General features: G+C 40.8%; 1 protein-coding gene across 5 annotated transcripts in view; it reads left to right on the forward strand.

Annotated features, from left to right (window-relative positions):
* TOX (thymocyte selection associated high mobility group box) overlaps positions 1–17895 on the forward strand; it is a 191594-nt gene that overhangs the window by 158941 nt on the left and 14758 nt on the right. For all 5 annotated transcript variants that reach the window (XM_077932983.1, XM_028736880.2, XM_028736882.2 and 2 more), the window contains one exon: positions 14090–14170. In XM_077932983.1, the coding sequence (XP_077789109.1) occupies positions 14090–14170 (81 nt within the window). The remainder of the gene's footprint in view (positions 1–14089; positions 14171–17895) is intronic.

A 17895-nucleotide genomic window follows, 5' to 3' on the forward strand; every position in this document is an offset into this window, starting at 1 on the left:
TGGAAGTCCCCTCAAAGTATCTGCTTATATACATTATTTACACAATGGGCTGCACGTGATTGGCTAATTGCGGAATTCTCCTGTAGGCCAATCAGGTTGTGGATTCACTTCTACCTACAGCATGATTGGGTGGTTCCTGCCGACCAATCATACTGCTGCATTGTTCTAGGACCAATCAGACTGCTGCATTTTGAATCCTATTGTTCTAGAACCAATCAGACTGCTGCAGTTTGGATCCTATTCAACTCTGTGCACGACACATTATTTTCCTATATATTATTCTATATTTTGTAACAATGACAACCTGTTGAGTCAGTGACTTGAAATTTGTCATATGGTTTACCTGATGAGGTCTATGAATGTGCCAAATTTTAAAAGTCGCCGGAGGTACAGCATTATTTTAAAAGTGCTGAAAATAGATGCTTTGACCTTCTGGTGGAGGCTATATGTAATGCTTACTCCTTTCATTATGGGATATGACAGTATGGTGCATTGGTTAGATGTGGGGTCACCAATCTTTGGGCACAAGCAACCTGTTCCCTGCCTCACAACACCTGTCTCTGCAGCCCCGCTCCCACACAAGCAGGCACATATAGCTGAATTTTTAAACACTATTTTAAAATAGTTTTTAATATTTTAATATATTATTAATCTGTTGTATTTTATAGTATTCTTTAAAATTTTAATATATTTAATCCATTTCATTTTTAAATACCATGGAAATTCAATTATACAAAAAAACACCTTATGGTTTATGACCAGAGCTAAGGCTACCTTGTGTTGGATCAAGCTCCCCAAAGCCAGCTACTGATGTTCAGACATAGATAAATTCACAGGGCGATTCCTCTAGCAATACAGTTAAGGCTCAGACAGCAAAACAGGACCAAGAAAACTCTGTGAGTTATCATCCTCCAGTCATCTGGATGGAGCCTGAAAGACCAAGGAAAGATATTGGTGTGCAGAGGCTAAGTTGTCAGCAAAACCATTTAAGAATACCAATGTCTTAATACTAAAAGCCTAAGAACCAGCACCAAAATAAACTACAGTAAAGCATAATCTTAGTAAAAACCAGCCAGACACTGACACAACAGTCATAGTTTTAACTATGAATATTCATTTCCAGGACATTTATTCATTTTTTATTCATCAGCAACACATTTAATTATTATTTTTATTGCTCATAGAATGAAAGCATTATATCTTCTCAGACACTCACACAGGAAATAAGAATGAGTTGTGTCCAAACATTGTGTGAATTGAAATCTGTTTGTGCGATATGTTTTCTCCCTCCCTCCCAGGCCAGCCCTGAGAAGCTTTGCATCCATCTTGTCCATACATCAGGAAGGGCCTGGCATGCGAGGTTGCAGTGGGAAGAGGCAATCACAGAAAATTGGGCAAGAGGAAGCTGTATCATTTGTTTATATTTTGTTTCAAGAAGACTTCTTTCTGATAAAATAGTTTAATAAACGGCATTCATTTAGATACAAAAACATCCATACTGCTTTGCTTTCTACTCTTTTGGATGCAACTGTGCTTAATGAACTGCAACCCAAGTAGCTTGATAAAATGTCAACTGATGGTGAGATACTAGCATATTTACCTAAATATCAATACTGAAGTCTTCTATGCAAACTAAGTTTGTTCCCACTGGGTCCTGTGTGATGTTCCCAATAATTTCTGTGGGAGTCAGATTTCAACATCTACAAGAGGATTCATAGACTGAAAATTATCAGCAATTTTGAGCAATTACATTTGAGATTTGTTTTCATATTTCTTTCAAATGTCTATCAAAATACAGTTAACATAAATACAGTTAAACATAAATACAGTTAAAGCCAAAGTGAGAGCATTTGGGTCAAAATTAAGGGAGAGAAGAATAACAGAGACCTCATTGTGGGAGTTTACTATAGATCCCCAAGCCAAACGGAGGACATAGATGATGCCTTCCTGGAACAGATGGCCAAGCATGCAAAAGGAAGGGAGATGGTAGTAATGGGGGACTTCAATTACCCGGATATTTGTTGGATGTCAAACTCAGCCAAGAGCATAAGGTCAAACAGATTCCTCACTGGACTTGCAGACAACTTCATTGTTCAGAAAGTGGGAGAAGCAACAAGAGGAACAGCCATTTTAGATCTGGTCCTAACCAATGTTGATGACCTGGTTAGTGGGGTAGAAGTGGAAGGATCATTAGGCGCGAGTGATCATGCTCTTCTGAAGTTTACTATACAGCGGAAAGGAGCAGCCAAGCATACTAGGACTCAATTTCTTGACTTTAAGAAAGCCGACTTCATAAAACTTAGGGAAGTGCTGGGTGAGATCCCATGGACAGTAATACTAAAAGGAAAGGGAGTTCATGATGGCTGGGAGTTTGTTAAGAGGGAGATAGTAAAAGCACAACTTCAGGCAATACCAATGAGACGGAAACATGGAAGGTGCCTAAAGAAGCCAGGGTGGCTATCTAAAGAACTTTTAACTGAGTTAAGACTAAAAAAGGATGTGTACAAAAAATGGAAAAGGGGGGAAACCACCAAAGAGGAATTCAAACAAATAGCAAGCACGTGTAGACACAAAGTCAGAAAAGCTAAAGCACAGAATGAACTCAGGCTTGCTAGAGAGGTTAAAAGCAACAAAAAAGGCTTTTATGGGTATGTTCGTAGCAAAAGGAAGAACAAAGAAACAGTGGGGTCACTCAGAGGAGAAGATGGTGAAATGCAAACAGGGGACACAGAAAGGGCTGAACTCCTCAATGCCTTCTTTGCCTCAGTCTTCTCCGATAAAGAAAACAATGCCCGACCTGAAGAATTTGGAGCAAATGATTCAGCAGAGGAAACACAGCCCAGAATAACTAAGGAGATAGTACAAGAATACTTGGCTAGTCTAGATGTATTCAAGTCTCCAGGGCCAGATGAACTGCATCCAAGAGTATTAAAAGAACTGGCAGATGTGATTTCAGAACCACTGGCAGTCATCTTTGAGAATTCCTGGAGAACAGGTGAAGTCCCGGCAGACTGGAGGAGGGCAAATGTTGTACCTATTTTCAAAAAGGGGAAAAGAGAGGACCCAAATAATTACCGCCCAGTCAGTCTGACATCAATACCAGGGAAGATTCTGGAGCAGATCATTAAGCAAACAGTCTGTGAGCACCTAGAAAGGAATGCTGTGATCACCAATAGTCAGCATGGATTTATGAAAAATAAGTCATGTCAGACTAACCTGATCTCGTTTTTTGACAGAATTACAACCCTGGTAGATGAAGGGAACGCAGTGGATGTAGCCTACCTTGATTTCAGCAAGGCATTTGACAAGGTGCCCCATGATATTCTTGTAAAGAAGCTGGTAAAATGCGGACTTGACTATGCTACCACTCAGTGGATTTGTAACTGGCTGACTGACCGAACCCAAAGGGTGCTCATCAATGGTTCCTCTTCATCCTGGAGAAGAGTGACTAGTGGGGTGCCACAGGGTTCTGTCTTGGGCCCGGTCTTATTCAACATCTTTATCAACGACTTGGATGATGGACTCAAGGGCATCCTGATCAAATTTGCAGATGACACCAAACTGGGAGGGGTGGCTAACACCCCAGAGGACAAGATCACACTTCAAAACGACCTTGACAGATTAGAGAACTGGGCCAAAACAAACAAGATGAACTTTAACAGGGAGAAATGTAAAGTATTGCACTTGGGCAAAAAAAATGAAAGGCACAAATACAAGATGGGGGACACCTGGCTTGAGAGCAGTACATGTGAAAAGGATCTAGGAGTCTTGGTTGACCACAAACTTGACATGAGCCAACAGTGTGACGCGGCAGCTAAAAAAGCCAATGCAATTCTGGGCTGCATCAATAGGAGTATAGCATCTAGATCAAGGGAAGTAATAGTGCCACTGTATTCTGCTCTGGTCAGACCTCACCTGGAGTACTGTGTCCAGTTCTGGGCACCACAGTTCAAGAAGGACACTGACAAACTGGAACGTGTCCAGAGGAGGGCAACCAAAATGGTCAAAGGCCTGGAAACGATGCCTTATGAGGAACGGCTAAGGGAGCTGGGCATGTTTAGCCTGGAGAAGAGGAGGTTAAGGGGTGATATGATAGCCATGTTCAAATATATAAAAGGATGTCACATAGAGGAGGGAGAAAGGTTGTTTTCTGCTGCTCCAGAGAAGCGGACACGGAGCAATGGATCCAAACTACAAGAAAGAAGATTCCACCTAAACATTAGGAAGAACTTCCTGACAGTAAGAGCTGTTCGACAGTGGAATTTGCTGCCAAGGAGTGTGGTGGAGTCTCCGTCTTTGGAGGTCTTTAAGCAGAGGCTTGACAACCATATGTCAGGAGTGCTCTGATGGTGTTTCCTGCTTGGCAGGGGGTTGGACTCGATGGCCCTTGTGGTCTCTTCCAACTCTATGATTCTATGATTCTATGATTCTAACTCTTTCCACCTGTAATAAGTTTCCATGAAAGATGACACATTTAAGTTGGGAGCCACCCAGAGTGTCTGGGAAAACCCAGCCAGATGGGTAGGGTATAAATAATAAATTATTACTATAAGTATGTTATGTTTAGGCTGTCTGAAACTTCCTACACCCCAACACCATTGATGCAAAATCCTGATGCTATCAACAAATCACTTGCTGATTCTTGCTATGAAGTAATGTGTTTATTAAAGTGAGCATTTATCTCCCTTTTAAAATTATGTATTGACTTCTTAATATGTTCCTTCAATAATATCACACAGCAAGTATAATATTTAGCCTCAATACCCTCTAGTTTATTGATTCAATATAGAGCATATTAATTATCTATTAAGTCTCAAAGCATGATTGAGCAAGATTGCCGGCCTGGATCCAAACATTGGCTTGATGGGACACTGCCTGGAAACTCTAGCCTATGGAAACTCTTCAGTTCCATAAACTGAATGGAGCTCAGTTCATTGAATGGGCTTTCTTCTCCAAATGTCTCCCTTTCCTTTGCAGCCCCATGAAAATCCACTCTTAGCACTTGGACAACCCTCAAGAAGGCCACGGCATGAGGGGCTGCTATCTGTCTTTGAAAGCTTGCCAAACCCTCTGAATTTGAATGTAGTAGCAGAGTAAGAGGTTACAAGAAAGATAGTATTGTCCTGGATGACTTTCCTTGAACACAGTCTCTGTATTTAAGAAGCCCAAAAGTCATGTTGTTGCCTGAGTAAGAGCCAAATTGTCCTATTAAATTTCTGTGTTGAATAGACGTGTGGAGAATTCAGCTCTTTGTGAGACTGCTGTGCAATTTCTCCATCAATCACCATCAGGTTCATTAGTCAACTCACATTTAAGGCACCACCACTGACTCTACTTTTAGTAGCTTCACCGAGTGCAGTAAGCATGGTTAAATTGTATGAACCAATAAGTGAAACGTGATTTGTCTTAACATACTTACCATGAACATCAATTTAATTTTTTTAAAGTTTCTTGCAGCTTAATTTCCCATGAGAGTCCTGATGAGATCCCATGGAGAAGAGTCCCGCCTTCATATTCCATTTTGCCAGGCCCTAATTCTCGGGTTCACCATAATGAGGCTTAAAAAAAATAATCCACAGCTTATTGTGGTTCGGGAGCGGAGGTGTATCAGCCGAGGATTGCAGCTGGGTGCTAACCCTTCCCTTTTCAGCTATATCCCTTTAAAATGTCTCTCTGCTGCTGCAGTGAGGCTTGAAAAAGCCTTCCATTGGCTCCAGTTGAAAGCTTCCCTGCCTGTGCTCCCCTCCCCCCCAATATTCTTGAAGATTAAAGATGGGAAGGATGAATTCTTCCTCCATAGCTGAACTTTCCAGAATAATTAAACACACACACAAAATTAGGCTTGGGGGGCGGGGAAACAAAAGTAGAGGTTTTTTTATTTTTAAAAAATCATATTCATGGGATCAATGTGTGAGCATGTGATTATAGTATACTGTCATGTCTTGGGTTGAATGTGGTTCAGGTTGAGCGCTTTCGGGTTGCGCTCCATGGCAACCCAGAAGTAACGGAGCGCATTACTTCTGGGTTTCGCCGCTCACACATACACAGACACTCACGGAAGTGGCAAAACGTGACCCGTGCACGTGCAGACACACTGTAGCATCTTACGTTCCATTCAGGATGCGAACAGGGCTCCGGAACGGATCCCATTCACATCCCAAAGTACCACTTATATGGTTGCAGTGCATGTGGTTATGGTTTGTATGTAGTGCCCAGTTTATCCAAGAAATAGAATATGGATATCAAATCCTAACAATCAACGACACTAATGGGAAACCTGTGGCCCTTCAGATGTTTCTGGGCTACCACTCCCATCACCCCTGACCATTGACCATGTCGGCTAGGGCTGATGGGAGTTAAGAGTGCAACAAAATTTGGAGGAGCACAGGTTATACCTCCCTGATTTGAGAGTGTTAGCCCAAAGCTACATAACAAAAAATTTCCACAAAAACCACTCAGAGAAAGGTCAGGAGGGAGAGAGAGAGATTTGAGGCCTTCCAGAAAACCCTGAGTAGTTGTAGTAAAGAACTACAAGATTCAACAGATTTTCCTTTATGTTGAGAAATGATTTTACACACCCACCCAAAAAAACTCCCACTCCTTCCCACTTGCAGCATGTGGAATGACTAGGAGCTACATTTTATGTTAGTTAAAATTAGTAGTACAGTAGTAGTAGTAGTAGTAGTTAGTCATTTTAACTTTCCCAAGGCAACCGAAAGTGACTTACAACTAAATATTAAAAGCAAAATAATCTAGCCTAGCACATAAAAAGAAACAGCACGAATAACTTATATATTCACTTTCATGCTTCTGCGTAATATGATAAACAAAAACAGGAGGCTGCTTGAATTCCATATGTAGCAAGAGAAGAACAACAAGTGTTTGGGTTGCCCTTAACTAGTTGTCTTTCCAATTCTCTATTTTTCACAACACTAATGGGCCATGGTTGTGCTTAGCCTCTCTAAAAGTGGAAGGAGGCATTCTCACATTGATAAAATGCAGTTGTGAATATTATCTCTCACCTGCAAGTCTCTTAATCTACAATTTATGCCTAAAGGGCTGTAATATTTGGCATCTGCAGAAAGAATATGGGTGGAACACACTGTCTTTCGTAAGTATTTTATGTGCTGCAATTGCCACCCATCTTGTGTCTCCAGCTGCCTGCAGTCTATGGGGCATGCTGAGGCTGGCGCAAAAGGTGAAGATCTGGCTTTTGCTGCCAACAGACTGCATTCCCATTCAGACTTGTGTTCTAGTCAATATTGGTTGTACATACCAACCCTTTGATGGGCCTATAAAGCCAACCACTTCCCCCCTACAGCTCAGACATAACACTAGAAATTCTTCAATTCACCTTTACCCAGGTGCTTGCAAATGGCCTAGTAAGCCCTAAATGCAGTTGATTCTACTGTTGTATCCATGGATAACATGGTTTAGCCTGCCAAGAGGAACTATGCTCCAGAAGGGAATTGTTTGGGGAGGGTTAAGGTGAATTGGATTAAATCAGAACAGTGTGAATCGTGATTCAAACTACTAGTGATCTAAATCTTCTGGTTCATATATTTCCTCAGCAACTTTAACATCTAATTGGTTGTTACACTAATTAAAGCACCCAAGTTTATATTTGAATTGAGCCTTTTCAGAACCTAATCCAAAAATTTTAACTATTCATTTCTAACTCTTAACATTCATTTTTGCTGTACAGATTTGAGGTTTGATCCAGGCTAAATTAGCTGAAATCAATGGGGAAAGTTCTAATTCCCATTGAAACTAGTTGGATCTAGTTCATCTAACTTAGTATGGATCTGTCCATCATAGTTGCTTAAAGACAAGAAAGCACTTGTGAAATCAATTATTTGTTTAAGGACACTGTATAAGGACACTAAGCAAGATCTAGCTAATGCAATGAGGTAGGATAGACCACGAGTCACAAAGTACTTCTCTGCACAGCTCATAATTAATTTTCTTCCAGAAGATGAAGTAATGACCACCAAACTAAGCTGCTTTAAAACTAGGCTACATGACATGACAGCTGTATATTACCATCAGCATTAGAGGGAGTATGCGTCTGCATACCAGTTGCAGGGAAACTGCAGTTGCAAAGCAATATAGAGCTCATATCCTGCTGTTGGGCTTTCCATAAGTATCTGAGTGGCCATTGTGGGAAATGGGATGGTGGACTAGATCAGCCTTTGGTCTTCTCGTGTCTTTATGTTTTATTAATGCTTGCAGTACATGGATATAGCTAAATGGAGATGGCTTTCGCAAGTCTTAATTTCTAATGCAGTCACTGTCAGGCCCCTGATACCCAACAGTTTTTTTTAACTTCCTTCAATTCAAAACCACATGGAAGTACAATCAAAACTGAACTCTGCATAGTCAATAGCCCTTTATTGTGAATGTTGCACCCGTATCAAAAAGAAGCCGCCACTGTGTGGTAAAATGTGAGTTTTCACATGATATTTGAATCTTGGGACTTGAGCCTACCATGTGTGTACAGGATTATTCCACTTTAGTCATAATATTTTCCTGTCACGGTTGTCCTGTTTAAACCAGAAGACTAAGACTAGTTTTATTGCACCACAATCTTAAAAGAAACCCAGAAGGTGCTTAGAAATGCTTAGCACCTAAGACTGTGCATGCCTGGATAGGGGAAATGGCACTATGTTTGTATGATAGGGTGCCATAATCATGCTTGCATAAAAAGCTCTATAGAAATACCATTAATTGGACTTACAAAATGAGAAATGCCAGGAATAAATCTCTGTGATCTTTTATTCTTATTGGGCTCTATTTTTTGTTTTGAAAATGAAATAACACAATTATGCAGATGTATTCAAACAGAGAGTGCAATTTGCATTCTTGCCTCTTCTTTCAGGTCAGGCAAATTTAATTTTAGCTGCTGGGGAGGGGAAAAACCTGTCAGCTAACGGGTGTTTCATTTCCTTGAAACAAACAATACGTTTTAGCAATAACCACAAACAATCAACTCAGAAACGCAACTTGTTATAAATCCTTTCTGAAACAAAATGAGCTCAGCTTTGTAATCTGAAGAAATTGCAAAAGAATGCACACATGCCGTTGCACAGCTAGAACCAATCTATTATATTTATTCCTCTCTCGATATTTACAGCTTTAGTATCCTAGGATGCCTGTTTCTCCATTATGATCTTATGTTTCCCTGGGATGCAAAATCTTTAATCCTTTTAAGCAACCTCTGGGTTTTCCCAGCAGAGATCAGAGGGACCTGCATGCTCTTGAAAACACAGCTTTGATGGAATAAAATAAAGCACATTTCATAGGAATAATGTGGCACCACTTCACAAATAATTTTGCAGTTTAGAAATCTACTTAGGAGTATGTATGTGTTCTTCTTCTTTGGTGATCACTCGTAGCCAAGTAAGATTGTCTTCCATGAGCACGGTCTTAACAGTGAGTCTGTAAGTGACTGCAGAGGCCAATTCTGGATCCACATATCCTTCCACAGTAGAGACATAGGCTTCCAGATGGGAGTTGATCATGGTGAGGGTTTGTCAAACATCCCTTTGTCTTAGCACGTTTCCCCTTTTCATCCTGAGTTTGAGCATTTTCAAAATCCATAACACCTTTTGTAAAGGCTGTTCTCCAATTGGAGTGCTCACAGGCCAGTGTTTCCCAATTGTCAGTGCTTATACTACATTTTTTAAGATTTGCATTGAGAGAGTCTTTGTTGACCACCAGCATTACAGTTTCCATTTTTAAGTTCGGAATAGAGTAGTTGCTTTGGAAGACGATAATCAGGCATCTGAACAACATGACCAGTCCAATGAAGTTGTTGTTGAAGAATCATTGCTTCAACACTGGTGATCTTTGCATCTTCCAGTACACTGGCATTAGTTTGCCTGTCTTCTCAAGTGATATGTTAAATGATGGAATCTTTCGAGGAGTTGGAGATGGCATTTATAAGTAGTCCATGTTTCACAAGCATATAGTAAGGTTGGTAGTACAATAGCTTTGTAAACAAACATTTTGGTTTCCCTGTGAATGTCCCAGAGTTCAAACACTCTGTACTTCAACTGAGAGAAAGCTGCACTCACAGAGCTCAGGCGATGCTCGATTTTGGCATCAATGTCGGCCCTTGTGTAAAGATAACTGCCCAGGTAGGAGAAGTGATCAACACTTTCCAACGTTACACGAGTGAGTTGGATTTGTGGCGCTGCAAAGCGGTTGTTTTGTGCTTGTTGGTGCAGCACTTTGGTTTTTGGGATGTTGAGACATAGGCCAAAGCTTTTCATAAGCTTCTGCGAATATATTTAGGATAGTTTGGAGGTCTTCATTTGAGTGTGCACACACTACGTTGTCATCAGCATACTGAAATTCTATGATGGAAGTTATAGTAACCTTACTCTTTGCTTTCAGCCTACTCAGATTAAAGAGCTTTCCATCTGTTTGACATATGATTTCTAGTCTGGTGGGGAATTTCCCTTCTACAAAATTTAGGATCATGGCAATGAAAATAATAGAGTTGGGGCGATAACACGAAACTGTTTAACACCTGATGCCACTGTGAATGGTTTGCTTTGAGAGCCATTGTTATCTTCGATTGTTGCTGTCATATTATCATGGAGGAGCTGAAGGATGTTCACAAATTTATCTGGGCAGCCAAATTTCAGAAGGACGGTCCACAGGGCATTACAATTTAGTGTTGAAGGCCCTAGTCAGGTCAATAAACATCATATACAGGGGTTGGTTTTGTTCTCTGAATTTTTCTTGAAGCTGTCGAGCGGTGAAGATCATGTCCACTGTTCCCCCTAGAAGGTTGAAAACCATTTTGGGATTCAGGAAGCATAGCCTCAGATATTGTTGGAAGAGAGTTTGCTAAGATCCTTGCCAGAATTTTGCTTCCTGCAGCTAATAAATAGATGCCTCAATAGTTTACACAATCTGTTCTATCACCTTTCTTAAAAAAGAAATTGATAATTTTTGTATCCCTAAAGTCTGCTGGGATCTCCCAGATTTTTTTTATGAGCTTGTGGAGTTGTTGTGTACGTTTAATTCTGCCCTCTTCAGAAGGCATCCCATCAGGTCCACTGGCTTTGTTGTTTTTCATTGGTTAATAGCTGTGCATAGCTCTCCCAGATCGGGAGATACTGCAAGCTCATCTCTAATTTGTTTTTGCGGAATTTGTGAGAAGACCTCAGCAGCTATGGGGGAGTTGGAGTTAAGGAGATGCTGTTAATGTTCTTTCCAGCTCGTGCAATAACTTATCTTTTAGAAGTGTGGTACCATCTGTTGAGGATCGGGGGCATATGCCATGATTTATTGACCCATAGATGGTCTTTGTGGCTTTAAAGAAACTCTGTGCATCATGAGTGCCTGCTAAGTGCTGAATCTCTTGAGGGTTTTTTATCCACCAGGTGTTCTTTAGTTCTCTGGTTCTATGTATGCATGCACTAGATTAAAATAATATAGAATAAGAATATCAGAAGTGATCAATTTAAAATTGCAGGAATTGTGCTTACTCTAAAACATGAGAAGGAAACACTATAGTCTTTGTGGAGATCATTTAACTACCTCCCCTCCTCCAATGACCTTCTTTTGGACACAAACAATGATTGTGCTCCTTTGGACAACATCAGCGAGGCCAAGAGGGTGTGTGTCTTGCCATCTGAACAGCCCAGGACCTCCATACACATTTCTCAGGTTTGCATCCCAGGGAGCTGACTTCGATGCTACTAACACAGTGGTTTGCCTTCATCCCAATAGGCACACTCCGTTGTCTCATGAGATAGATGAATGCCAACAACAATTCACTGTTCCTATCAAATTCAAAACAATTGGCAATAATTAGTTAGAGAAGATGTGTAGCTGGAAGTATCAATAGGTAGGTTGTTAATACCTGCCCCCAAACTATGTAGAAAGAGCTCTGTTGCTTTATTTACAGTAACAAATAGAGGTAAGCAGGATAACGTTACTTCTTCCACATCCTTTGTCCAACTCCATCTTTTCCACATGAAATATCCTGTTCCTTTAATTCTCATTCCCAATTGAAATAAAGTACAGGTAGCTTCATTTGCCCACATCCTTCTGTCTCTATGCCTACGTCTTGTTCCTTCATTCTGCTTTTTGCCCTATTATCTCTTTGGGATTGTAAGCTCCTTGGGGGCAGGGACTTGTCTTTTTTGCCCATGTAACTCGGTAAGAATCTGTGTTCACTGAAGGTAATGCATAAATGGTAATATTAGTAGAAATAGTAAATATTAATAATAATTATTAGTTCACTGTATTTCTGACATTCAGAGGTGAATGTTCTGACTTACCGTATTTTTCGCCCTATAGGATGCACCGGCCCATAGGACGCACCCAGATTTTTTTTGGGGGGGGGGAATAAAGGGTGAAAAAAAGTATTTTCCCCCCCCCAGGCGCGGGGCTGGGGCGGGGGAAGCCCGAGCTTCCCCCGACCCCAGCCCCCAGAATGGGAGCCAGAGCGATGCCGAAGCTGCGTGCAGCTTCGGCATCGCTCTGGGACCCGTTCTGGGGGCTGGGGTTGAGCGAGCTTCCCCCGACCCCAGCCCCCAGAACAGTCTGCCACCCGCAAGCCTTGCAAGCCCGGCGGGACCTCCCGCCAGGCGCGCAAGGCTTGCTGACATCTGCCTGAAGCACAGGGCGTGCTCCGCAGCGCACCCTGTGCTTCAGGCTGCAGGCTGCTGCCCGCAAGCCTTGGGAGCCCGGCGGTCACTCCTGCCGGCCCCCAAGGCTTGTGGATAGCTTCCTGAAGTCTGGAGAGCGAGAGGGGTCGGTGCGCACCAACGCCTCTCGCTCTCCAGGCTTCAGCGAAAGCCTGTATTCGCCCCACAGGACACACACAAATTTCCCCTTCATTTTTGGAGGGGGGAAAGTGCGTCCTATAGGGCGAAAAATACAGTATATAGCCAAAATGGCAATATAGTGGTACCTAGGGTTAAGAACTTAATTCATTCTGGAGGTTAGTTCTTAACCTGAAACTGTTCTTAACCTGAAGTACCACTTTAGCTAATGGGGCCTGCTGCGGCCACCGCACCGGTGTGGAGATGAGTGAGTTCCTCAGGTGATAATCTTACCACTTTTTAATTAGCATCTCAAAATGGCCACACAAATTATTTCTTAGGGCAGCTAGTTCTGTTCTGACTTGATCTTTCTGACAGTTGAAAGAAGAAGGTGCAGAGACATGGTGAACTTTGCCCTCTTTGCCTTTGCAAGTCAACATGTCATACCCAATCTCATTGGATGGGATCCAGACCAAGCTGGTTACACATTAGTCCCCTTGAGATCAATAGGACTTCATTTAGTCATGACTAATCTGTCCCAGAAATTTATGCAGGACTAAATGTGTGGTTAAATGTGGTCAGGATCTGATTTGTTTAATTTAGGTCAGCCCAAGAGAGGTTCTTTCATTATGACCACCATATAGTAATTGCTGGAAATACTTCGCTGTGGCAGGTTATATGGCCATATACCAGTGCCAGCCACTGCCAGGAATCTGTGGCATGAAAACTGTAGGTCAGCCCAAGTGACTCTTGCCACTCCACAGAGCCCCTCCCATGCAGGAAAGGAGCTTCTACAAGATGACAGTAACATAAAAGTGGAGTTTGAGTAAACCAAACTAATCCTGTAATTGCATATTATTATTCTTACTGCATTTATTCGTCATTTACAATATAAAATGTCTCAAGGCGAACTACAAAAGCATACATAATACAGAATGTAATATACATCAAAAATATATGAGAACATTATGTTCATCCTAATGTAATAAAAGATTCTCAAAATATAGTAGCTTTGATCAACCACATTAAAAAAAAACAATTATTCACTCTCCATTCATTTTTTAGGTTTATTTTTTAATTGGATCATGGTGTTTTTGTCATGTGGGTAGTGTTGAGCATGGTTTTTCACATTTCAACTGCTATCTTGCTTGCTTAGTTAACAAACAAGCAAAAGTTTGCAAGGTAAAAAAGATAAAGAGAATAGGGAAGTTTGCTGCTGCTGTGTAAATATTGCAGGTTATGATGTTTTAATTTATAGCCCAACAAGCCTAGTTGCTGATTTGCCACTCTTCCTTCTTTTTCAGGTGTATAAAAAGAAAACTGAAGCTGCTAAGAAGGAATATCTGAAGCAGTTAGCTGCATACAGAGCAAGCCTTGTATCCAAGGTAACATGTTTTTAATATTTAATATTGAAAGTCACCCTGATAAGTTGTGTTTTAATGGCCGGGTGTAAACCTTAATAAATAGATAGATAGATAGATAGATAGATAGATAGATAGATAGGCATTGGATGGATTATAGGTGTTCCAGCCATATATTTTTTATTGTACAGCTGTGTAATATGTAAAAAATAATTATTGCTTCTCTAAGCTTTTAAGTTAATTCTGGGAATTGCTGCTTAATACAAACAGCTGTTTGTTTATGCTAGATGGCAAACCTTATCCCCCTTTCATTTCCATAGCTTAGAGACATGAGCAGGACCGCAAATGAAAGATAAAATTGACTATTGATAAATCTTACGTCTGCCAATGGAAAGTTGGACCGCAACCAGTAACTGGCTGTTTTGATTTCCACTAGTTTGTGTGTACTTGTACAACATGATCACCACCTTGTAGGTGACAAATGGACTAGTTGTACATGGCATGGGCTTGGATTAGTGCCTTGTATTAATGGAAAAGCCACTTTTGAAAAGGCAAGGTAGCTTCTCCACCCTTCAGTTTCTGCCAATACCTTCCTCCTGCTGCAGCCCTCCGCGCCTTTTCCAATGCTGTTCCAAAGGGTTCCTTGACCTTCAGGAGTCGGGGTGCAGAGGGTATATAGAGGAGGATTGGTGTACAAGAGAAGCTGTGTTTCCAGTTTGCATCCAATCCATTTTTCTCCTCTCTCTCTCTTTTTTTCTCCCCCCCCCCCCACCCCATAAATGTACCCATATATTATCTTTTATCTATGTAACCCATTGTAAGCATCCGTATGCTGGTGCAGCAAGTCTTAACAACATATTTGAAAGTCCTATATATTCAACTACAGTGGCTTGAAATGAGAAGTGTTTTCATGCTGATGAGTCTAAAATTTGATATTTCAATACTCTAGATTTATTTTATTTTATTTTATTTGTTAGGATTACCAGTTGCCAAAAGGTGACCACTGTTCACTTGGAATTGATGATACAAATGTACATTAGTCTCCATTAAATATATTACAATGTTTGCTAGAGCTTTTCTCAAAGCCTATTCCCCACTCCTGTCTTAGAATTATTGAAATTAATGGGGCTACAGTCAAGCTGTTTGATGTGTGTGGAAATAAATATATAAAGTAAAAAATCACATTACAAAGCTTTTTTTCTAATGCTATTCAGATTATGATATTATTTATAATACTGACTAAGCTTTTGCGTTGCCCTTAGTTGCAACTTTTACTACTTTTGCTAGTAGTTTGTATAGCAAATTGTATAGCCTTATTTAAAATGCTGTGAATTGCAATTTTGAATTTAAAAAAACAAGCACTTTTATTGCTTAACATGGCACTTTTGTGTTCAAGCTGATAGTAGATATGTTAGTTTACCTGTTGAGTCGATATTTGTAAAGTATTTTATGGAGGCAGCTCTAGAAGCTTAGGATATAAAACATGCCTTATTTTATTTCAAAAGATATAATGTGCTATTTAGATCAGACTGGGGTCCCTTCTACAGTACACGCAATCAAATATAGTATCTAACATGTAACATTCATTTCATGAACGATTTAGGAATTACGCCTCCTCCTTTGGAGAACAGCTACATTTGTTAGGGGGCTACTTTGGGACTCAGGTGCAGGATGTTGAGTCCACACTCCAACTGGCATCAAGTCTCTTTTAAAAATATTATAATCTGTTTATTCAAATATTTACATAAGTGACTACATATATTATTATGAATAAAAGAAAATAGATATATGAGATGATCCAAGATATAAACAGGTAAAAATATAAATCAACCAGTGTTTATAAAAGCATGTATGTAGATAATTTCATTCCTTGTAAAACCCTATCGTTATTCAAATCTGCAGACACATAAAAATCCCCATTGAAACCTGAATAAAGGGTATTATCATAACAGTATTTAGATAGCTAAAAATATAAACAAATATTACTATATGTCCTCTAAAGAATATGAATTAAGTCTTGCACTTTATTATTATGATTGCCCTTTTGCCAGAGCTGCCTCCCTGTCCATGTCTACAAGTCTGATATCCCAGGACTTGGCACAGATATTTTAAACACTTTACAAATTAGACTGTATTTGAAAGACAGAGAACAAATAAACCAGACAGGTCTTTCTTTCCAAATTTAGTAACAAGTTTCACTTTCCGACCCACTGATGTCTTTCCCCTTAAGCTGGTAAAACATTTCAGCTTTCAAACAAACGTCCTCACACCATCACTGCACTTCCAATGCCTGGGTCCCAGCATCCTTAATCTGTCACTTCCCAGCTAGTCTGGATTCTTAGCCCCATCTCCTCTCTACCATCACCACTCCCTGCTTTTTCTCCAGCCCTGCATTGCTGGCTGCAGCCTAAAGAGGCAGGGGTCTAGGATCATAGAATTGTTGCATTAGAAGGGACCCCAGGGGTCATCTCGTCCAACTTCCTGCAGTGCACACAGAGAACAATTAACCTCCAACCCAACCAGGCAGGCTGGTAATTCTCTATATCTTGCCCAAGCTTTCTCAACCTCGGCCCTCCAGATGTTTTCGGCCTACAACTCCCATGATCCCTAGCTAGCAGGACCAGTGGTCAGGGATGATGGGAACTGTAGTCTCAAAACATCTGGAGGGCTGAGGTTGAGGAATCCTGCTCTAGCCCCTGAGACTCTGCCCAGGCCACGCCTCTGCCAAGCCGCACTCTTCACTGAACCTCACCTGTTCTGAGGTTCTGAGTTCTGAGGCTGAAAAAGGTTCCCCACCCTAGTGGGGTACATAACACTGGAACAGTGAAACAATGCTATTAGTCAATCCCCACCCAGTTTAAGAGAGCTATAAGGTAAAGGTAAAGGTACCCCTGCCCGTACGGGCCAGTCTTGCCAGACTCTTGGGTTGTGCGCTCATCTCACTCTATAGGCCGGGAGCCAGCGCTGTCCGCAGACACTTCCGGGTCACATGGCCAGCGTGACAAGCTGCATCTGGCGAGCCAGCGCAGCACACGGAACGCCGTTTACCGTTTAAGAGAGCTATAGAGAAGGTTAAAACCCTTCACATTGAGAAAGAAAATGACTCCCTATCAGTAAGGTCCAACATTTCTTTTGTGCCATAATAATAATAATAATAATAATAATAATAATAATAATAATAATAGAGCTACATTTTAAATCTATTGCCTTGTGTTTGGGTTTTCTATGTGCAAGTATATCACATTGGGTGCAGGTGGAACGCATATTCTTACCTATGCGCCGAGAATTGAATTCCCTTTATCATTTCCATTTAATTTTGCTCAGTTTACTGGAGAAAATACGTTTTTGTTGCCATCATTACTACAGCTTGACTTGGGCAAATGAAGTTATCATCTTTTTCATTGTATATCATTGCGCATAATGAACCAATTTCTGTAATGTGCATATTGGCTGATTGGTGGTGATGGTGCATACATCAAAAGGAATACAAATGGTTCTTCACAGGCTCCAGTGACCCCAGAGTGCCTGGAGTAACGTTAAACTTATTTTGACTTGTAAATGGAGGAAATGTGACATGGAGGTTATAGAATAAGGGCATATATGCATCTTCCAACTCTTGTTTTGACATAGTACTGCCTTCTTTCAAAGGAACATTTTATCTCTCTCTTTTTTCCCCTGGCATGTTTCACCTTCCACTAGTTATTCATTCAACTTCTCCCTAAGAGATGAATTATTATTCAGGTACATAT

This window comes from Podarcis muralis, chromosome 8 (assembly GCF_964188315.1).
Source record: "Podarcis muralis chromosome 8, rPodMur119.hap1.1, whole genome shotgun sequence".
Taxonomy (NCBI): domain Eukaryota; kingdom Metazoa; phylum Chordata; class Lepidosauria; order Squamata; family Lacertidae; genus Podarcis; species Podarcis muralis.